Source organism: Diadema setosum, chromosome 1 (assembly GCF_964275005.1).
Source record: "Diadema setosum chromosome 1, eeDiaSeto1, whole genome shotgun sequence".
Classification (NCBI taxonomy): Eukaryota; Metazoa; Echinodermata; class Echinoidea; order Diadematoida; family Diadematidae; genus Diadema; species Diadema setosum.
The window spans coordinates 4901041-4925176 of NC_092685.1; the positions used below are offsets into that span (position 1 = coordinate 4901041).

Sequence of the window (24136 nt, forward strand, 5' to 3'; positions counted from 1 at the left end):
AGGTGGTACAAACAAAACCATGGTCTAAACCATGGACAAAAACCATGGAGCGCCAAGTGTCAAACAGAATATTTCGTTACGAAATTGGTCATTTCGTCGACAAAATGACTGTTTCGTTAACGAAATTATCATTTCGTGGACGAAATATTCATTTAGTTACAAAATGTTGTCATTTCTTTACAAAATAATCATTTCATCGACGAAATGACTGATTTCGTAGCGAAATATCGCATGCGACACTTGGCATTCCATGGTTTTTGTCCATGGTTTAAACCATGGTTTCATTTGTACCACCTTTGTGAATTCGGACCTATGGGTTTAGTGGCAACTTAACGCCCTTATCATTCTCAACCGACGATATATACTTGAAATGATGTCTTGTGCTAGGGCACAATTTCACACATTACACAAATTACCAGGGCTCTTGAGGCGAGAGTGAATGAACACCCCTCCAATGTGAAAGTGGTCACAAATGCTAGTAGCCCATGGGTATTTCTCACCATAATATCTGACAGGAAATAAAGCTCATTCAGGTTTTGTATCATTGTGTGAAGGGGAATTACTTTTGTGTGGTTGCCAAAAAATGATTGTGAAATTGAAGTAAAAGTCATCTAGCTATCATGCCCCCATTACTTTTTTCTAGATGATGGTGTTGGAGAATCTTATTTACTGTATGTGCCATATATTTCTCAGGATTATTTTTTTTTTTTTCACAAATTTTGTGAGTAGGGTCCTATTTACAAATTTAACAAAACACAAAATTTTAATTCTAAACCCGACATGATTGTGATGTTCACATGACGATCATTTCTACATTCACTCCTGTACTTGACGATCGCAAATTTAACCACTCATGAAAATGTAGGGACTTCTCCCAAAGAATTAGACTCACTAAATAAATGGCGTACACAGTATGTGGCAAACCATTATACTCGGGGGCAGTCCGTTTCTCAGAAGCTACATCACACAGAATGCTACTGTCAACTCTCATCATAACAAGGTCCTCAGGACTGGCAGTTATCTTTCCTTATATCGAAATTTTGTTATAACCGAACAAATGAACAATAAAGAATACAGAGCTGATAATGTTGGGGCCTGCATTTTAACTTCGTTGTAACCGGAAATTTGGTTATAATTGTGTACATTAAAACAGGAGTGCACTGTATCTGCTCCTATTGGCACCCAGTTTTCTTGTCAGTGAAAGGAGCAACAGTCAATGGCAAAAAAAAAAAAATAATAATAAATGAATAAATAAATAAATAAAATTGAGGTCTCACAAATCAATCACTGCTTTATAGGAAGTAATAAAATGAATGATAAACATATCATAACATCTGATTCATGCCATTATTTAGCTCCAGCATTTGAAATTCAACACCTCTGTTTGGGTCTACTTTTGAGTAAAGGCTGCCAGCATTCCAAGAATACAAAGTGAAATTTTTGGAATGTAAGTGCATCATTGCCAAACTTGGCATTAGTGTCTGCCAAACCCGGTGCTACGTGTATTTACAGATCCAAGCATGTGTGAACTTCAAGATGTTTTCAATTTGCATCCAGATTTTGAGCTGGGAATAAAATGTGGGTTACGATCTTTCCCAAATTTTGTAGAGTTCACTTATTTTACTCCACTTAATCTGAAATCGTGCTTTCAGTACAGTTTGTCCATGAAAGTTTGCATACACAGGCCCGCGAGGACATGACTACATTTCAAAGCAGTTTCACATGAACTCAATTATGTATATTCTTGGTGTATGGATGTATTGTTTGTCTGTCCAGAGTTGAGTGGCATGTATGAATTTAATGTAGTTGGACTCGAATGCTGGTCTTCTGACTTATGACTGGAGTAAACAACAATCAGTGTCTGATATGAATGGTAGAGCGTTCAGAGTGTTCCCCATTATTTGGGGGGGGGGGGGGGGGGTAAGGAACCAAACCAACTCCACAAGAGGGCAGAGGTCATGATCCAGATTGTGAAAGGCAAACACACTCAACAGCTCAGGATTCAAAAACTAGTCTGTCCACATAGAAGGAGGCAGATTTGTCAATATAGCAATTTTTTAATATATGTAGTAGATACTCTTGATGGAGCATGTGTCTTATGTACTAAAAAAAAAATGTTTTAAGTGCAATTTTAATTATATTAAGAGCATGAATGTTATAATGGAATTGATTTCAAACCTCTCTGTGACACAGTGCCAGTGGGTTTTCATGAGTAGTTTGTTGACTGTACAGGGAAGATAGTGTTGTGGCAGTAAGAAGCAGACAATAAAAAAAAAAAAAAAAAAAACCAAGAAGAAGATTAAAGTGATAGTACAGTTTCAGTTGAGATGGGACTTCAGGTTTCCGACTTTTTCATGATGATTTTTTTTTTCAAGGTAATGAGAAACCTCTTATGAAATATGGAAGAGCATAATCTTTAATTCTAAGTGGAATTCAAAGTTTATTTGCTGAAAATTTGTTCTAAAAAAAGGTTGGACCCACCTTTTCTTAGAATCACTCTGTTTTACTTTGTTTGGGTTTTTTGTGGATATCTCAGCCATTTCAAAACCGATTTTCATCAAATAAACTTTGAGTTCCTCATAGACTTGAATGCTCTTTAACATTTCATAATGTGGTTTGTAAGCATCTTGCAAAAAATTAAAGGCTGAATCCTCACCTCAACCAATACTATCCCTTTAAGATAGTGAGGAAGAGAAAAAGAATAGGGAGGAGGAGGAAAAAGAGGAGGGAAGTTTCATAGTTGAATGCATTTGTGTCTGTGCAAATGAAGGCAGATTTCTGGTGAAATGAAAATATCATCTTCACACAGAAAAGGGGTATCTTTAAATAAAACAAGGAATGTTCATTGTTTCGAAGGTTTTTTATTCCGAAACACGCAAGTTCTGTATACCTAGAGGTTTGTTAATCTTTGAATGAAAAAGAGTTCATTAATCTGAATATTTGTGGTGTTATTCTGAAGGTTCATAATTCTGAAAATGAAATAAGTTGTTTTTTTTTTTATTCCAAAGGTTTGTTAATCTGAAAATGAAATGAGGTTTATTACAGTGTAATCCATAAATGGAAAGATGGTGCCTACAATGTAACCTTCAGAGTTATAAACCTTATTTCATTTTCAGCTTAACAAACCGGAATGACGAACCTTATTTCCTTTTTGGATTAATGAACTGTGAAAATAATGAAATGTAGCCCTTTACAGGGAGGTGAGATGAAATGCCCTTTAGAACAGTTGTGATCCAATGAAATGTTTACATACTAGAACTTGCGGATGATTCTGGATTTATGTGGCTCTCTATGCAATTCCAATCAACATCCGAGTTGACCTCAATGATTAGAGCAAGATCAAATGAATAGTAGTATTTTGGGTTGTTCTGCCACTGCAGATCAATCATTAATGTTGTTGTTGTCCTTTTAAAGCTTGACTTGGAAAGCCGTATCCGCACAAAGTGTTGTTAGTCATGTGACATGTTCTTGAATGAAATGATATGATTTGTAATTCGAGAAAGTGTGCATGCAAATATGTTCATGCTATTCCATGAAACAAAATTAACTATTATGATTGTGATTAAAAAAAAGAAAAAAGACAATTCAGTCAGAATAAAGCACACTGTATTCATTTCCTGTGTTTTGTGTGATATATGATAACGGTTTAGTTAGTTTTTCAATTCCATTATAACAGGATCTTAACTCCATTCTTGCCTACAATTACTAAACAAATTAACTCTGAGCCATCCCAAGCTTAAATTGTCACTTATATTCTTGTCCTTTAGGATAGACTTTAAGTTGTTTGCTATGACATACATGTATTCAAGTCTTATGTGTTCCTTTCTGACAAAAGTTGTTCCAGACAACCAAAATATTGCATGAAGCTTGCCTGATGGAGCGGCACTAGGTACATGCAGAATACAATAATATAATATATAGAATTTTGATATATTTGTAAACTGATATATTACTTATGGACATAATAATTACCTACTAGTATATAGCAGGACATTGCAAGATGTTATTTTTCCTTATTTGGACAAGATAGATTAATGTAGATTGAGTGAATGCAGCAAATTTCGTACCTGTAGAACACATCGGTGAATGTTTGAGGAAAATCGCACAATCCGCTCAAAAGTTATGAATACATGTATTTGAAGTTTCAGTGCCGCCATTGCTGGATGAGAAGACTACAATTTGTGATGTCACATACTTAGAATGATATAAAGAAAGTATGTATACAGAGAATTCCACTTTGTGTGTGTGTGTGTGTGTGTGTGTGTGTGTGTGTGTAAAGTCCATATTCCTTGAACTTTTTACTGACGTACGTTAAGGGTAATACATATATTGTACATGTACATGTATTATTCCCCCTGCCTCTTGAAAGAGGCAAGTCAAGTGCTCTTTGATTATGCCAGAAAAGTGAAAATTTGTTGAATTTTCTTCATATTTCTTTATACTGTTATATTCTAGTGACATCACAAACTGTAGTAGTCTTTTCATCCAACTTTTGCGGCGCTGAAACTTCATAACTTTAGAACAGGTTGTCAATAATCCTCAAACTTTTGCCATTATTTTCTACTAATGCTGTATTCACTCAATCCACACATACACTATAATTATAAAGGTGAACTTGTCCTATAAAAAGCATGTGCATTTGTAGCATCTTATGTTGTAGGATAGTTAGTATGAGAGTTGATATGACACAATGTCAAATGATTATCAGTCCACGTAAGAATTGGTGTTGTTACTCTCATTGATATAGATATCTCATAAAAGCTATGGAAGAAATATACAAAAAGTATTCAGTAAATGAAATGGTTGTTTTGGGCTTTTAAAACATGCCCATAAATACATATGAAATGGCAAGAAATAGAAAAAAACAAAGAAATATCAATGTATACAAATCTTATAATCAATTGACACGAAACACAAGTTGATGCAAAACATGCTTGAGTATGTAGATGCTTGTGGTGTTTCCAGTTAAAGGTTGGGGTTTGCCCTCTCCCTTTTCCAAAACAATCCACAATTATCATATTTGTTGGGACAGAATGATGGAAAAAGAGAGACAGACTAAAGATCAATAGAGTCTGAAAGAGATAGGAGAGAGAGAGATTGATTAACATAAGAGAGAGAGAGAGAGATAGTGGTTGATAGGTGAGATATGATAATAGACATAAATGGGAGAGAGATAGTTGATAGAGGGATAGTTGATAGAGGGATAGTTGATAGAGAAATAGGAGAGAGGGAGAGACAGAATGAGATTGATAGAGATAGGAGAGGGAGAAAGAGAAAGATAGTCGATTTAAAGAGATAGGAGAGAGATAGAGAGATATAGACTGGAGAGAGAAATAGAGAGAGATGGATTGAATGAGATAGAGATATATTGAAAGAGATTGATACAGATAAACAGGAGAGAGGGATATACAGAATGAGATTGATAGAGATAGATAGGAGAGAGAGAGAGATAGGTGAGAGAAATAGAGGGAGAGAAAGATTGAAAGAGATAGGATACATATATATATATATATATATATGTATAGAAAGAGATTGATACAGATAAACAGAAGAGAGGGATAGACAGAATGAGACTGAAAGAAATAGGATATATATATATATATATATATATATATATATTATATACATTGATAGAGATAAGTCACAGGATATTATACACACACACACACATACACACACACACATATATATATATATATATATATATATATATATATATATATATATATATATATTGAAAGACTCACTTTTCCACAACAATCCACAATGATCATAATTTGCTGGGTCAGAGTAATAGACAAAGAGAGACAGACATAAAGATCAATAGAGACTGAAAGAGATAGGAGAGAGAGAGAGATTGATAAACATAGGACAGAGGTAAAAGTATATAGTGGTTGATAGATGAGATAGATAATAGATATAAATGGGAGAGAGGGAGAGACAGATTGAGATTGATAGAAATAGATAGGAGAGAGATAGAGGGAGAGATGGATTGAAAGAGATAGGATATACTGTATATAATAAAAATAAAAAGAGATTGATACAGATAAACACATGAGAGAGGGAGAGACAGGAGAGAGAAAGGGAGAGATTGATTGAGATAAATAGGAGGAAGGAGAGAAAAAGGGGGAAGTGAGGAAGGGAGGTAGAGAATGACTCCCATCTGAAATCATTAGGCATATTATGACCTTAATAGATTATTAAAGTAGTTTGGCATTACTGCCACCCGGATGTGGTATGCTGGTATTCTTTGAACGGAACGCAGATGAGCTATTTTGGTGCTTGCAGAAGAACAAAATAATATGATAATCCATGGAGCAGAAGAAAGAGGAGGAGAAGGGAGAATGATAGGTAGGGGAAAGAGATAATCATGATGATAACAATGGGAGGAAAGTGTGAGCAAAGTACATCATTCATCACTGATGATGGAGCCATTGTTAGTTAGAAATTACCCAATAGGAAGTACATCATGGCATCGATGTTTTTAAAGATTAAACCATAATTTGGTTAGGTACTGGATGGATTTACCACATTTAGTGATAATTGGAATACATGGAAAACTATCTCTGACAGTCGCATGATTTTCTTGCTAATTAAATGGTTGGATTATTGACAACTTGTATTATGACTATAAACACGACTATAGTTCAGACCCAAGTTTATGTTCTTAAGCAAAATTATGGAAAACAATGGTGGCTACTATGTTTTTATACTTTATAATTTTTGATGAGTACGAAAGTTATAAAGTGCTACTTTGCAAGAATTATTTTAATCATTGTTCTCATACCAAAATTGGCATGAACATAGATGTATTCCTATTTCCATGGAGAAATACAATAGACATAGATAAATATATGAATAAAGAAGATATAGCCTACATAGTATATATACATATATATATATATATATATATATATATATATATATATATATATACACACACACACACGCACGCGCACACACACACACACACACACAGTTTGATACATACCAAACTCGTACCTCCTTGTTCAAAATGTATACGTGAAGTTGTGATATAGGCGGAATACAGTACCCGATTTCCACTAGAGCGCCCTCTTTGGTCGTGGGAGTATGCGTTTATTTTCATTCAGATAAAGGGACCCACACATAATCTACTAATTTTTGCTTATTTAAACCCTTTCAGTCATTTTTGGCCGTTCTACCGCTACCTTCTCTGCTTCCAGTTTCATGTAATATCTCTCAAAAGTTTGTAACGACGAAAAAGTGCTGGCGTGGGAGTACGTTGATGTTCTCTCCAGCCTTAACCGCGTTTTGGACGTCATTCTCCACTTCGTCGAAAGTGGGAAGGACACTTGAATTAATCACATAGTATATGCCGTCAAAATTCAAAGCTTTGTACATACCATGCGTGACACCTGCAAGGTTTTAACGTCATTTCCCCATAATAGAGCACCATTCTAGTTTGCGTTGTTAAAACAGTGGAATTTGCTATGACACCGTAGCAGCCCTGTTACCTCCTAACGCTGGTACGTCTGCGTTATTTCTCACCATGTTTGTTGTTACGCTACATATCAGCAGCAAGTATAATTACTGATTTGCCAATTTCAAAGATGATTTATGCCTGCCAATGCATATTTGTATTGTTGCTGTTGTATGTACGCGAAATTTTGATTTGTATACACGCGTTATTGTGAGGAGCGACACCAGAAAACACTATCAAAGTAAATCTGTTAAATTCGAGAAAAGAATAAAGTGTTTTTTTTTTTCCCACTAAAATGGTCAACAGGCTTGAAACTGAATGATCAGGCTTAACAAAAAAAAAAAAAGGGGGGGGGGTGTTGTGACAATTTAACATAATTTACTGGTATGACGCGCATTAACGCCTATAAATATACACATTTGAATTCAAATTACACGTTTTAAGACATCGGGAACTCAAATCAATGAATCAATTACAAATACATTTTTTTTTAACATCCTACGTTTTAGGCAATTAGTCTCCTGCAACATCTTGATCAATGATTCATGTCACTTCAGTGGATCTTTTCTTCCTTAACTTAGGAAGATTCTAGATTATTAGATGATACAATGACTTATACTAAAGAACACAATGCCGGGTACGCACATACACACACACACACACACACACACACACATCACATTCGGAGGAGACTATAAGGACGTTACACCAAAATTGCCTGTAAATCTCATTGTTGTCATTTCTTTTTAATAATACAGTAAACATTATATGCCATGGGCGTGATGATTCTAAAAAAGAATGATATAGATGACAACCGATACGGCGGACGTGCACTGATGTGTCTATATCATTTCAATAATAATTATAGTTATATAATCCGCATTAGCTTTCCAGGAGACACCGAACACATCATACAAAAAAAGATAAGAAAATAAAGGAATGCTGGTTCTTATTTAGGTATTTGCACAACTATACAGCCCTTACTTTGAGACTGATCCATGGCATATTGACAAGATTATTGCTGGTTTGCACATCTGTAAACAAAACTCATTTTAGAATATTATGCATGGGGTCACTGCACGAGGAAAAAGAAAATGCGAAAGTGCAGCATGCATAGGATCTGTCTCATTCAGTGTTTCCCATTTGACCTTGCCCTTCACGAAAATAATTTTAAACCTCCTATACGCAAAATGAGTATACCCCTTTCAAAATTTTATGGCTATGTCTACATAAAAAGATTTTAGTCTCACTGAAATTTTACGAAGAAACGCAATTATCTCCGGTAATATTCCGGCAGAATGTTAGATGGTGACCCGCAGACTATACCTTCATCTGTGGTCTGTCTCTTTTATATTTATGATGTCATTATCTTTTATTTTTGCAATGTGTTTACTCACTACCCGCCTCTGCTGTAGTACAAAATTATGATGATCTCAAAGAGGCATAAAGGGCAATTCAGTTGTTTCTTTGAGTTGACTTAGATTGAGGGAACAGAAAAGTAGAATGAATTTTCGGAAAATCGAACACTAATTCATAGTAAAGATTCTAAAGTTCCACTTCTCACCACAAAACAGGGATCTTCATGTCACGCATGTCAAAAAATGGTGATGTTGACGTTTTAACGACACTGCGATTATACTCTACTGCAAACGAGTCGACTCGAGAAATTGAGAAAAAAAAAATAATGATGAGAGAAGATTATTGTATGCATGTCATATTATTGTACCTCGTCTAATCTGGGTGTGATGTTGCGATTTCTCTCATACGCAGCTTTCACAGGCGTTTTCACATCAGCCCGATCAAAATCCAAGCTCGAGATATTTTTTCGCGATCGCAAATTAGCTCGCTATTTCATTTCCTATTCACATCAGCCCGAAGAGAATTAGCCCGAAAATTTTTCGAGTTATTAAATTCGACAGCTCAGCATGCGCAAACAGTATCGGGTATCGACCGGTAGAGCGCGCGCGTTCGGGTCACACACGCTAGGCATGATGGGATGCATCGCGCTAATTTCTTGAGGCGATTATACATTATCAAATTGCGCGCTAGTTCGCCAATTATCTCGCTATTTCAGAAATTTCCCGAGTTGGACTAGAGAAATTTTCTCGATCAGAGCGATACAATTAGCGCGCTAATTTATGTTCACATTATCAAATAGCGCGCTATTTCGTGATCGGGTTAATTTCCCAAGTCAGAAAATAGCGCGCTATTTCGAAACATCGGGCTGATGTGAAAACGCCTACTGTTTGTTCCCGAATTTCGTGAAACTTATTAAAGTTTTTTTTTTTGGTTGCAACTGATTGACAAATTGCCCTACATCGACGTAAATAAGCACTGAATTGATCAGTGTTTTAGTAGTAGCCATGATAAAAAATCATGGGCGTACATACTCGAGCAGGATTCGAACCTACGACCTCCTGATCACCGGAGGTGATCAGGAGGTCGTAGGTTCGAATCGTAGGTTCGAATCGTAGGTTCGAATCAGGAGGTCGTAGGTTCGAATCCTGCTCGAGTATGTACGCCCATGATTTTTTATCATGGCTACTGCTAAAACACTGATCAATTCAGTGCTTATTACATCGATGTAGGGCAATTTGTCAATCAGTTGCAATGAAAACATCTCGACGGAAGAAAATCATGATTTTTTTTTGGTTGTTTATTTGTTTAATTGAGTTGGTATCGGCATTGCGTGTGTCTGTCTTATGTGACAATTTCCCTTTTCACACAAGCAATCGATGAGCTTTAAGCCTGTGTTGTTAAAAATAAGCGAACTTCTAAAGATTTAAATTCAAGGTCAGCGATTAAAAAAAAAATGGAAAATGAACAAAAATGCAAAGAAAGTGTTCATGAAGGAACATCGTGAAGGATAGTCAGACCATGACTGTGCAGGAAGGTGGGACGGTAATCTCGTTGTGCCCCTCACCAGACCTATAAACAATGAATAAAAATAGCAGGGAAGTGGACCTCACCTCTCTGAATATAGTGACAGTTTACGCTATAACTTATTCTATTGTAGCGCAGTTTATATAGATTATTATGGAGTCCGTTGCAGATGTCGATCTCACTTCATCACTGGTGCATTGTTTTCTCTATCGCAAGTCATTCGAAAAGTCAGTCACATTTTGGCCGGGGGGGGGGGGGGGAAGAAAAACAACAACAACATTTTTAATCCTTTATTGAGCCGTGTATGTTCGGATCTCCATTGCATTGCCTCCCTCTCAAATCGAATGGATTTAAGTCCTCGCTCAATTCCATTTCTTTGTTTCTGTTTTTATATCTATTATCAATAATCATATATTTTTCATTCATAGATAAAGATATACGTATGTTGTGTGTGTGCATGTGCGTGTGCGTGAGTGTGTGTGTGTGTGTGTGTGTGTGTATGTGTATGTGAGTGTGTTTGTTTGCATTTAACAAATCCACCTCTGCCATAAGCCGTCTCTCATGGATCATCCGTGAATGGTAATGATAAAATAAAGTTCCATGTGTTGGTTTGATTTCTTCCTGAATCAAAGAAGTTACAATAAACACAATAGCTTGTATGGGGAAGTCGCCAAATGCTTAATATGAAAGAATATTCCTTCTGATAACTAAGCTTTATATCAAAGCATTCCCTTTTATTTCATTTTTTCCCTGTGCCTCTTTGCATTGCTCCCTGTATTGAAAAGTCCATGTGGTATCATATTTATGCGCTATACAATGAGACTGAAAAAATCACAGGTAATCAGAAACTTATATACTATAAGTCGTTGATAATATGATTGCCTGTACATTATAAAAGTTTATGTACAAATGCTCGTTCAGTCTTCTTAGAAATTTCGGCTCGCTCGCAAAGGGTTATTGTCAACGATCGCCTGTTTCAACCATATGCCTCATCAAAATTTTATTTTCATAACATTTATTTTGTTGAATGAGTAGGTACCTATATGAGCAACTTCCACCTATTGCTGTTTGTTTGTGTTTTTTTTTTCGTTTTCGTCTTTCTCAGAAATAATTATAAGGAATCGTTATGAAACTGCTTTAGACCTTGAGAAATAATATTTTGCAAGATTCCGGTGAAAGTAGTTCTGCCACTTCGTGGCTGTTCAGAGCTCACGCACTTCGCCATATTGCTGAGTTGAGCTACTTTTACTTTCAAAACAGTATAGCGGGGTTTGTATATATATATATATATATATATATATATATATATATATATATTATATATATATATATATATATATTTATGTGTGTGTGTGTGTGCGTGTGTGAGCTCTTATCAATGGTTATTGCATGTTTCATTGCTTCATTACTTTTTTTTTTTTTTTTTTTTTTTTTTACTTTCAGATTTTCCTTAATTAGGCCCTATCAAGTGTAAGTAAAACTTACCAGCCGGTCAGGTAGCCTACTAGTAGCCTATATTGTAAACTTTAAGAGCCACGGATATACATGTCATTTGCATAAATTGCGCAGGTCCAGTAATTTATCTTTATATACGATTATGCCTTGCGTTGTTAAGACGTTTGGTTAAAAATAATCATAAAGCCTTACTTTTTTCTCTCTCTCTCTCCTTGCTATAAACACCAAAGTAGCGTGAAATTTTGTAGACTCCGCCTCATCCGGTTATCGTCACTTGTAATTTCGTGCCCTAGCAACACGCAGTGACGTCACGCCGCAAAAATCATTCATAAAATTGCGCCGCTTCCCGACCTGCATACATGCTTGCATGCGTGCATGCATAATATGATGTATAGATTCCTGCTCAAATTAATGCATTACATCCTCTCCGCCGTCGGGCACGCGTGCCCGTCTTACCGGCAAATCACAGTCCATCGCTGCTGGGTATGGCCCCGCGAAGCTCGCGGCAATTGAATGCGATTCATGACCCGAATAACATTTATCACGGAACTAGCTGCTCAGAAGGAGCACTGACGAAACCATTATCGGCCTAGTCACTTCGCGCATTTAGTGACACTTGACATGCGCCGCTAAAATGTAGCGTCTCGAGACATACCTTCTAGTTCTAGTGTGTGTATGTGTGTGTGCGCGTGTGTGTTTGTGTATGTGTTAGTGTATGAGTTTCTATCATACAGATATATGCTAAAGAACTACTTAGTATATATCCCTACTGGTTTCTGTCTACTCGTATCTATCTTTATTTTATCACTTATAAAGATTAAGAACCTATAGGGCCTTGTACATAAAATGAATAATACATGTATATAAACACTGAAAAAAAAAAGAAGAAATGGAACATTTCATGCGCACAAGAACAAAGTGTCAAGTCAAAAACTGTTCGAGAGCGACGATGGTCTCTGCACTATAACAACAATTAGGCACCTACATTGTATGTCTGCACACATAATATATGCATATATATGTATATATATATATATATATTTCATACACATACGTATCACAGCACACACACACACCCACACACACACACTTGATACATATATTCATGTATTTATATGTATCATAAATCAATATAGGAGTACATATTCACTGCTACACATGGCTGTCAATAAACAAAGATGGAAACACACGTTTCTGTGGAATGTATGTGTATTAAATGGCAGAGATAAAGATCTATGATACATAAATGTAGGTGTCCATTTCATATGAACACATGATATCGGCCTAAATGGGCAAATATTTGTAAAAATATGTACGTTCTTGCGTTGGGTTATATCACATTCTAATGCACATCATTATCGCTAATTTTGCATGGAATCATGATTTCTAAAAATATCACACATATACCGCCAGCCTCAAGAGGCGATCAATCAGAAAAACCAAGGAATGAATGAATGAATTAATCAATCAATTAATTCATATATCTTTTTTTTTCTCTCTCTAACCGCATAATATATATGTATGTGATACATAAATGTGTATGAATTTACATATGATATACATATACATTATATCATAGACAATACATAATATTCATATTCTTTAAATTGTGTAAAGTGAGTAAAAACGCGAAAGAAAACAAGTACTTCAAGTCTCATTACGTTGTTCACTTAGTTCACTCTGACCGCGCTTCCGGAGATAATCAATAATGCAAATATTAATCGCAAACGAGATCGCGAGATCACGACAATCTTACAGCCATCCGTCTGTCTACCATTTTCATGAATGAATGAATGCAAGTGACAGCGCTATGTGTTGGGGATATAGGTGTCCGCTGACATCGGAAAGCTGATACCTACAAGGCCAGAGAGAGGAAGTAAAATTTGCATATGAAATCGCTGCTGACATTGAAGTGTAACACACAAAAAGATTAATCCGCGAAAACCGAGAAAACAGTCGGAAATGGCTTCTTGAACAGCATTTAGGACAGGGAGATTGCATTTATAAAAAGCTGCTTTATGAATACTTATCATGGTGTACATCTTTTTTCCATAATATAATGTTTCAAACCAGAGACAGCTTTTCCCGATCCCGCACTTCTTGCTTTACGCGGAGTAATCGTAGAGGTGATAGAGCTAGTCATTTCCTCTGAATCACTCGTTCATAAATGAATATGTCGGTGCTATGTGGTTCACGAAGAGAGTACACATTCTATAATTTTTCTCCTCAAATGGGATGAATAATGGATATTACAAGGAGGTAACGAAGTGTCTGTAATATTGGAAGATGGAGGAGAGAGAGACGCAACTGGACGAGTAAGTATTATATAGAATTTTTGTGAAATTATATAAAAGAATGAACCAAACGAAGTCATGTCGTGTGGAAGGTATTGGTAGGTTAGCTTAGGGTCCTACTTGTACTCGGGGCCCTGCGTGGGGTGAAACTTGATCAGCCTGACCATAACACGACAGTTGACACATAGGCCCTGCAGTCAGTGCCTTTCGCTAAATCTTCCCCTTTGTCGATTGAAACCAATGATGTTATTCTTGTCTAATTAGTCCGACATTAGTACTGTCATATATGTCATTTTGCATAGGGTTCAGTTCCATGCCAATAGCTGTACTGACTTTTGTTTGTCTTTGCTATGTGCTTCGCGAGTTTCGGAAGTTGTTCAACACTGCCCGGCTTACCGTGGTGGCAATCGTCATAGTCATACTGACCATTAGATGAGGTAGAATATCTCAGGATCACTCTTACACAGTCTTATCAACAACCACAACGTGCGTTCTCGGCCTCGGGAGCTCCTCAATCTTGTGTCAGTCGTTTGTACCTCCAATCGAGATGCTCTGGTCTAACATTAGGACTCTGGCTGGGAGAGCTATCCAGAGCTAATCACGAAGATGATTACATGATGTATACACACCTCATCCGGCTTCCCGTCTAAATGTTTATAGAGCCAGAATTAAGGTTCTAGATCTTTTCATCCTAGACTCAATTTATAATTTACTACTTTAGACTGTAAATTTCTTTAGTTCTAATTTCTTTCGGCCTAGTTGGAGTATAACTTGACATCCTTATCCCATTCTTATTAATCTTATGGATGCCTTGCTGATGAAATTCAGGCCTGAAACTTTGTTTATCAACAGCTCATGCCATCAAAATAAAATTATTTGATGCTTGAGCCCTAGTGAAAAATAGAACTTTGTGGTAGAAGAAATATATATAAATTTAGACCATCATGGTATTACAATGCTTAAGTTATGATTTAAACTTTTGAAGGTAAAGTGCATATCTGGCCTGGAAAGAAGCTGGAGCATAGTGCCTGTGTCTGTAACAATTAGAATCAACCGTTAACTTAAAAAAAAAATAAAAAAAATTGCTTGATATTGATTTGCACCCCATATCTAAGATTGTATTTCTTTCCTACAAATTTATCATATTCTGTAAATTAAAAGGAAAAATAGCATATCATGTATATTGACAAGTCTGTGGAATTGAATACCATTTGAATAGCCATACAAATACCATTTAGTCATTTACAATGTTGACCTTGATATTGAAATTGTCCTCATTCCTTTACAACACTCTGCTGACATTTTCTATGAAGCAATAATGCAGTCTAGATCCAAATTTGGGATGGAATAGTGTTCATTACTAATTTACTTTGGCTATTTAAGTATTATTGTTTTCTTCTTGCAGTGTGTACTTGTACATACACTTGTACAAATGTACATCTACATGGTACATAATGTACACTGTATTTACATGTCTGTATTTAACAGCTGGTGGGCCTAACTTTGTTTTAAATGTAATAATTTACAGCCTGTTGGTTCTTTCATATTGTGTTCTCTGTTCCATGATAGTGACTACAATCAACTTTCTTAGACCCCGTTTACAGTGCGGGGCCGGGCTCGGCCGCGGCTCGGCCGCGGCCGAGTCCGGCCTCAATTGCGCGGCCGAGCCTCGCAATTTTGTCCGTTTACACTGCTGGGCTCGGCCGCGCTTTTGATTCAAACCTTTCAATATTTTGTCGTAGTGGCGCTCTGCTTGTAAACAAACGCAATTTGGTATTGTCTGGTTTTCAGACCCTTTGCCAAATGAATTCCGTGGCGACGAAGTCGCCGTTCGGGCAAAGGCCTTTGCCGAAGGAAAAATCCTTTGCAGGACAAAACCACCTTAAACTATACTAGTTTTCGACGTTGAGGGGGTTAATATCCTGAATAGCGAAAGATACAGGCAGAGGGTTTGGAAGCCAGACTAAAATTGGCCGCGCAATTGGCCGCGCATTTGGCCCAGTTTGCGTTTACACCAAGAAGAGGCAGGGCTCGGCCGCGGCTCGGCCGCGGCCGAGACCACCTCCAGAGCGAGGCCAAATGCGAGGCCAATTTTGGCCTCGCATTTGGCCTTTTGCGCGTTTACACTGAAGCGGGGCTGGGCTCGGCCGCGGCCGAGCCGCGGCCGAGCCTCGCACTGTAAACGGGGTCTTATTCTGTCATTTTTAGTTGTTTATTTTAGGTTTTTTTTTTTAGTTTTAGTAGCTGCAAAAATAATCAGAATAATCCAATAAACTGACAAATTGATATATTAATAGGAAATAATGTATGCAATGTACATTGTACATGAATGAAATACAAACAAAATTTTCTGATAAATGGTGAGATTCTCATATAGACTTGTAATTCTGCATTTACTCATTTCTGTGAACTGAATCTTACATTTGTATGCTTTTGATTATGTTATTGAATAATCCTGTCTAGGTGGTAACTCTTTGAATTTCAGATTTTTTTTTTTTTTTAATTAAAACTTGACCCGCTACAACAAAAGGATCCTAAAGTCGCTGACGGGCAAGCCAAGCATGGCCCAGAAAAATGCTATTTTCAGGCCTTTCCTTTGATCATTTAGCTTTGAAATTTCGGCAGATGATAGAAGATACATTAGACTGCAAAATTATGTTAAAAACAGAAATCCGAACGTTTTGACAGATTTTGGTGATGTGACTTCAAACTCGATTTTCTCGGCTCATTCGTCAGCGACTTAGGGATCCTTTTGTTGTAGCGGGTCACATATACCAAATATGCCTTAATACAAATAAAATTTATACCAGTAACAGGTGTAGTTATAAAAAAAAAAGGAAATTTACCTCTAAAGTTTCAGATCACATTGGACCATACACAATTGTACACGTAGGCCTACATATAGTAAAGTTTTGTTTTGTTCTGTGTGTGTGTGTGTGTGTTTTGTTTTTGTTTTGTTTTCTTTTGTTTTTTGTTTTTTGCTTTTTAATCTGAAGCCTCTGAATATGTTGCTTCATCCTACCATTCTTGTGATGGGGTATGTATAGTATCATGGCAGTAATTGGCCCGTAAAGTTTTGTTGTTGATAAACACAAGTCTGTACATACAAATGTACAGTATACATTACATTTCACTAGTGAGATTTTTTCTGTCATGGACAAAAAAAAAAAAAGTTTCTATCTTCTGTCTAACATTTGATTACTCTCTTTGCAATGTCCAAAATGACTTTTACTTCAAAATTTTCAGTACATATATTTGTACAAACAAGTTGAATTGCAGGTTTTGAGTAAGACCTGTAATGCATTAATTATACTGCAGGTTGCATGCTCATATGCTGTGAATTTGTGAAGGAAATCAAGGGCAGGGTATCTGCAATAAATGTCAGTCACACTTAGCCAGATCCAAGTCTGTCATAATGGTGAATCTGAGAGCAAATGGAACTGATTCTGAAATAGTCATGAAAAAAAAAAAAAAAATCTGTTTATGAATATTCAAAATGTACACCATAATTTACATCACATGCTGCTTACTGTTTTAAATTGATAGATACTGTATGTTCATGAGTGTGTGTTATTTTATAAATGTATGTATATATGCATATATTTCTGCTAAAATGCATTTTAATGTACCAGAAATATCACCTGTTTTGTTTGGGTTATCTTAGTGTAAGCTGCAATGGTCTGTGCTTGGCATGGTACCTGTAGGTCTTCTTACACAAGTGTTTTGGTAAAAATATTGTTTAGAACTGAATGTTGCAGACAGTTGTGTACAGTATACATCAGTGTAGTCTTTGGATTTTTAATCACTAATAACAATGGTATATTTTACTTTTTGTAAATCAAATATATTTTAACTTTTTGTTTGATTTAGATCCATAAATTGAGCATTGTTAAAGAATTTATTGCTAAACATAACAGCATGAATAAAATCACTAAAAGATGTATAGTTTTGTACATTGAGGCTTTGAGTACAGTATCTCTCTGTTTACATGTACTGGTAGATATTCTTGGTATCATGCTTTTAGATCAAAGATATTTTAAATATCACTACTCACAATTATGATAACCTTTTGCATGCAGAACTGTACACGTGTACTAGATGTGGTGCAAGCTATTATCATTATTATTATTATTTTTTTTTTTGTGTGTGTGTATGTGAAGGTTTGATGCTGTGACTTTGATCACCTCCATTAGCAGTGCTTGGATTGTTGAAATACTGAACTGAAGTTTTTGAGACATCTTCATATCATACATTCATGTATGTACACCTTTATGGTTAACGTAATTCTTTTGTATTTAAGAATTGATGTCTGTTTTGCAGAGACCTGTTTTCAACTTCTGCAATTGTAACTGTACGTATTTTAGCAAAGGATTAATACTAATATTATATTTCAGCTCATGCAGAGGAATTGAACGTGTGTGTGTGTTTGTGTGTATTAGAGTATGCAATTTTTATTTGTAGGGATTGGATGATAGGGGTTGTACAATGTAACTGTGGGGCATTTGATATGGGAGTGTATTTTGAGTGATAATAGTGGAACTCCTGGTAAGTGATTACTCCCTATACAGTAGTGTGCATGACATGGAAGCATCTTCAAATGTCTACTTGTGCATCTGATCAGCATCTGATTCAGTGATGCACTGCTTCACTGATTGTGCTTGCTACCCTTGCGCTCGCTGGGTAATGAGACAGAACATTGATATTTGATAAGCAGGTCAGAGTGTGTATTGTCATAGAAGTTTTCCTGCTTGTCTGGGCGAAGCAGATGCTACTGTAGTGAAGCGACACACACTTGAGCATGAGTATACACAGCCTACCAGTAAGCAGATTATGAAGAAGAAAAAGGAGAAGAAGATACTAGGTGTGAAAACAATCCAATTAATTGTATTAATTTCATGGTCATTCTTTATTTTCATGTGTGTCAACATGATAATCCAATGGGATGACCATTTGAATCTGTGTTACTGTGAGACAGGGCAAGAATCATGAAAGATTTTCTCAGTGGAATCTTTGCAGCAGCAGCAACAAAAACAACAAAAAGAATGTGTACAGGTGCATATAACATCTCCAAAATTTGCTATTCATGCATGCCTGATCTACAGTGTACATGGTTGTAGTACAATTTCACACATGTAAAACATGTGTGTAATACATTTAAAGCAAATTAATGTTTAATCAAATTGAACAGTTGCATACTGCAGTAATTCAGGTAATGTCTTATTATTATTATTATTGTTAATATTTTTATTATTATTATTATTACTATTATTATTGTTATTATTATTATTATTGTTATTGTTTATTCAGGGCTACACACTATTCCATTTTTCTACTTGTCCTACCTGTCTGTCAGACCAGTAGTACCCAGTTTTTCCATTTTTTTTTTAAACTGGTCCATTTCTGAAGAAGTTACTGGTACAGTGTACAACAATGATTTTTACTGGTCAGGGACCGTCGGACCAGTGCCAGTGTGCAGCTTTGATTTATTAATGACTGATGTAGTAGCCTATTAAATGTAATATTACGTACAACAGCTGTACATGTACAATCTGTTTAGTATACATGTACATGTGACTGCTTCATTTGGACAGTGTCTTGTAAATGTAGTGTTGTATATTATTATTATTGATAAGTAGTAGTAGTAGTAGTAGTATGTATGTATGTATATTCACAGCTGAAACTTTGAAACTAGAAATAAGTTTGCAATTATTGTGGCATTTGCCTGACAGCAAACTCTTGTTGCCTCTCGCAAACACAGTATGGTAGCCCTACTACATATCGACCACCCTTTTTGAAACCGACCGCATATACAGTACATTGGCGCACAGAGCGCTTAGTACGCACTTCACTGCGCGCAGAGCACATAAAAATGGATTGGCTTTGACCGTTGATGAGGATGGTGTGGGAAAACGTGAAAATTCACTGTTCATTAATGGTTTTAATCAAGGACAAAATTTCGAATAAATATTTTCACCGAATCGCAATGTAATGTCTATGGAAGTTTCTAAAAAGCTTCGTACAACGCGGTGTTCAATACAACTCGGTTTGCGTGCATTGTCAATGCAAAAACAGCGGTTGATCTCAATAAGGAGCTTTACCGCGGGGAGCTGAAACGAGGCCACGCAAGTTCGACGGCAATATTTTTGCACTGAAACTTCAAATCAAAAAGGGAACAACGGCATTTGATAGTGCTGGATTTTCTCAATCACGTAGGCCAAGTTTTTTACGTGAATTTCAGTGTTAAATATTCTTATCAAGCAAATAAACAGTAGGCAGTCGATGAGTAGTAGGTCCAACCATACAGAGGGAAAATACCTAACTCACCAGTAAATGGAGCTCAGACTGCCTCGTACTTAGTACCCGGTATGCTAACAGTTAAAGAGATGACCATAGAAATCAACTGGGGAACTGTCAGGATAGTATTCTTTTGCAGACAGTAGTAGTATAGGCCAAGCTCCAAGGTGTACTCCTGCTAATTAGTGTAATTGCATCATATGCAATATGTATCATGGTTCAGCTTTCTCTGTGGGTAATATCTTTAACGACTCCTAATGGCGTGCTGATATTTGTGCTTCACAGTATTGATATGGGCAATAATAATAATTGATATGATTTACAATATATATTAGCAGCAATCATAACTCTGATGATGTAATTACTAGTCAGGTGCACAAATGCAATGACATTAGTTGGCTGGTCTGAAAACAGCTTAATTGTTAGTAATGACAAATATGATACAGACAATGCAATATTAGTGTCCTTGTAAGTGAACCAATACACAAGTACAGGTCGTGTAATAACAATGTTCTGTAGTTAGGTTTTGGCTTTACACTAGTGAGTACTTGTGTACATATCATGTAGGCCATTAGGCTACATTTACAACTGTATCAAGTTGGGAATGCATCCCAGGCAACTACAGTGGTAAAATGTACCTGGTACAATGTATACCTCTTCACTTATAGAAGACAGTCATACGTGAATTTTTTTTTCATCAGATGTTTGAAAAAAAGTAGTTGAAACAGACTTGTACTAAAAATGCTGTGTGTATTGATTTACCGAAGAAAATAAATTCTCCAGTTCTCTAAAATGGAAATCATTTTCGTATGAGACATGTTGTGACACTTTTCAAATGTTTTGTTCGTGCAGAAACTCCTGCCTGACGAAAGTCCGCGCTCAGGTGATGACGCGGGAAGATGGCGGGTGGGTGCCAGTTGGCGGTGGAGGGGTCTCCATTGTGGGAATATACAAACTTACAAAGGAGGATGGCAGAGTAGAACATGTTGTTGTGGGGACAACAATGGAAGACAAAACGGTGAGTTCTTGCAGAAAGATCATACATGTGATGCAGTTAACATGATTGAGTATTAGTTTTGAAGTACAGTACTTGAAGCTTTGAAATGTAAATGAAGTTTTATTCTTATGAAGATCCACAGAGATATTTATACGTATTTGTAAGTTTAGGAAAGAAACATTTGGTGGGGGGGGGGGGGGATTGGCATATTCTTAAAATTTGTGATTATTGAGAATGTTTATGTATATGTTTTTATAATAAAAACATTGCTTGTTGCTTAAAGGGATTGTATAGTTTTGGTTGATTCCTAATTTCAGGTTTCTAACATTTTTGATGAGATAATGAGAAACCTCTTTCTTATAAAATATGAAAGAGCATGAAATTCCATGAGGAATTCAATGTTTATTTGATGAAAATTAGTTTTGAGATATCCAGAACAGAGCAATTCTAATAAAGTGTGGGACCCACCTTTTATTACGATCGTTTTGTTTTACTTTGTTTTTGGATGTGTCAGTCATTCCAAACCAGATTTTCATCAAATAGACTTTTAATTCCTCTTAAAATGGTATGCTCTGTACTATTTCATAAGTGTTTTCTTGGTATCTCGCAAAAAGTTAAAAGCCCAATTCTCATCTCCACCAACACTGTACCATCCCTTTCACTAAGAAAAAACATTTAATGTATTTCTTGTCATCTCTCCTCTGTATTCATTTGTATTGTTAAAGTTGTGCAATGAAAGTATGTATATTCATGACATTTCTCTCTCTCCCCAGACAAAAACTTCCTGTTGAGGATGTACATGTTATATTTCTAGAACATGAGCACACTGTAGGTCATTGTCATTTTTAAGACTGCCCTGATATTTGCTTTCGCTACATGCTCTCAAAATCACTTAGCAGTCAATTACACAAGCAGTTTACATTTCTGCACAGAAATGCAGTGTACAAACAGGGATCAAAGGTCTATCATTGAGTGCAAGAACAAATAAAGTACATCCAGTTGTGTTTATTTGTAGATTATTAATGGCTGTAGGCAGGAAATGCACTTTGATCTAAGGGAGTTAATCAAATTTACAGGATGTGGATGTGTGTGTGTGTGTGTCTCTCTCTCTCTCTCTCTCTCTTTCAAGTGTCTTAGTGCTATGCATACTCTTCATGAATGTTGTGAACCATGCACTGTTCAAGGGACTTATTATGTACCTGTTATTTTCAAGTGATATCAGCCATGGTTAAGTTACTGCTAATCATGTACCAAGCTAGTATGGAATCAATAGGGATCAGCATTTTTAAGTCTGATTATCATAGTTCAAACCACCTCATGTGGAAAGCCTGTAGAATTGAATTATGGAAATTTGATGGATGGTATCCAGTCATCAGCAGTACTATTATTCTGTGGTCACTTTTAAACATGTAATGACTATCAAGACCAAGACGTTTAGCGCACAAACTGCAACAGTTTTGGTTGAAGCATGCTGCTGATGCCTTCAAAGTGAGAATTTTTCTGGCACACAAATTCTAACATTTTGGGGCTTGGGAAAGAAAGGTGTACATTCTGAAGTGGGAAGATCAAAAAATGGGTTTGAATCTACATATACATGTACATATGTTTGTCTCTCACCAAAATGAGAATGTTCCATCTGTTTGTAGAACCAAAAAATTTAATTGACATGACCTAGAAGCTGGCAGGGGATGCATGATGTGTAGCTTAGAAAAATAGTAACATTTCCACTAATGGCTTATGGCCCAAACTGCCTGAAATAACATATTTCACACAGTTGGCAATGCAGCAGGAAAAGGGGTTAGAGGTTCTAGAGACTGTGAGTGTATATCAAGGCACATGTGCAACAAAACTCTACTGTACCTTTAAATGCTTAGCATTCAACGGAACTATTCTAGTGTAGTCGTAATTGAATTGGCCATTACCACATAATAAGCCTTAGGGATATATCTGATTAAGTGCACAGCCTTGTGGGTAATCAGTGCTTGCAGTGGCTCACAGGCCTAGACACATAGTGGGCATGCTTGGTGTTACTTGTGGTATTACTGTACAGCCAGTGATGTTGCCAGCCTTGACCAAGTTATGGCAGTAGCAAAGTAGAAGTCTTGACCACAGCGTAAGATGTTTATTCACAGCCAAGCAAGGTTATTTACGAAGAGCAGATCACAGCTCACACGCATGTAAGCAGAGACATACAATTGTATGTGTGAGTGAGCGAGAGTTACAATGTACATGTACATGGATTTAATCTCTGAGTCTAAAACCCTTGAATCAGTGTTTCAATGAAAACCTTTCCAGTTATGTACAACGAGTATGATAGTGCATTCATCGGGGCAATGTTACATTTCCCCTATTAATTTTTCAAACAGAGACATTTGAAAGTGGTTTATATGGAACTGTACTCCCAAATACTTACCTGGTATTATACCCCGGACAAGTTCAATTGTCAGGGTTTTCAAAAAATGCAATCACCAAAGGGGTTAGAAGTGAGAATGAAGTTATTAATTTCACGGGTACATGCACAATCAGAGCATATACATGTATGCAGATATAGTTCACTGCAGACCTCTTGAAAGTGACTTGTAACTGAGATATTTTGAAAATTGGATAATTCTTCACGGAAACTACTGTAGGTAATTTAATATTCATACATTAGTATACATGAACTACAGTGTACCTAGTTTATACTGTTCATGTACAAAATGTGCAGGTGAATGTGCATTCTTTTTACCCAGTTTCTGCCTAGCTGTTTCC

General features: G+C 36.3%; 1 protein-coding gene across 1 annotated transcript in view; it reads left to right on the forward strand.

Moving 5' to 3' along the window:
* The first annotated feature begins 13975 nt into the window (after window positions 1-13975).
* Window positions 13976-24136, forward strand: part of LOC140246847 (sprouty-related, EVH1 domain-containing protein 2-like) — a 32478-nt gene continuing 22317 nt past the window's right edge. The window contains 2 exon segments of the mRNA XM_072326178.1: window positions 13976-14115; window positions 21241-21406. Of these exon segments, the coding sequence (XP_072182279.1) occupies window positions 14087-14115; window positions 21241-21406 (195 nt within the window). The 5' untranslated portion in view covers window positions 13976-14086.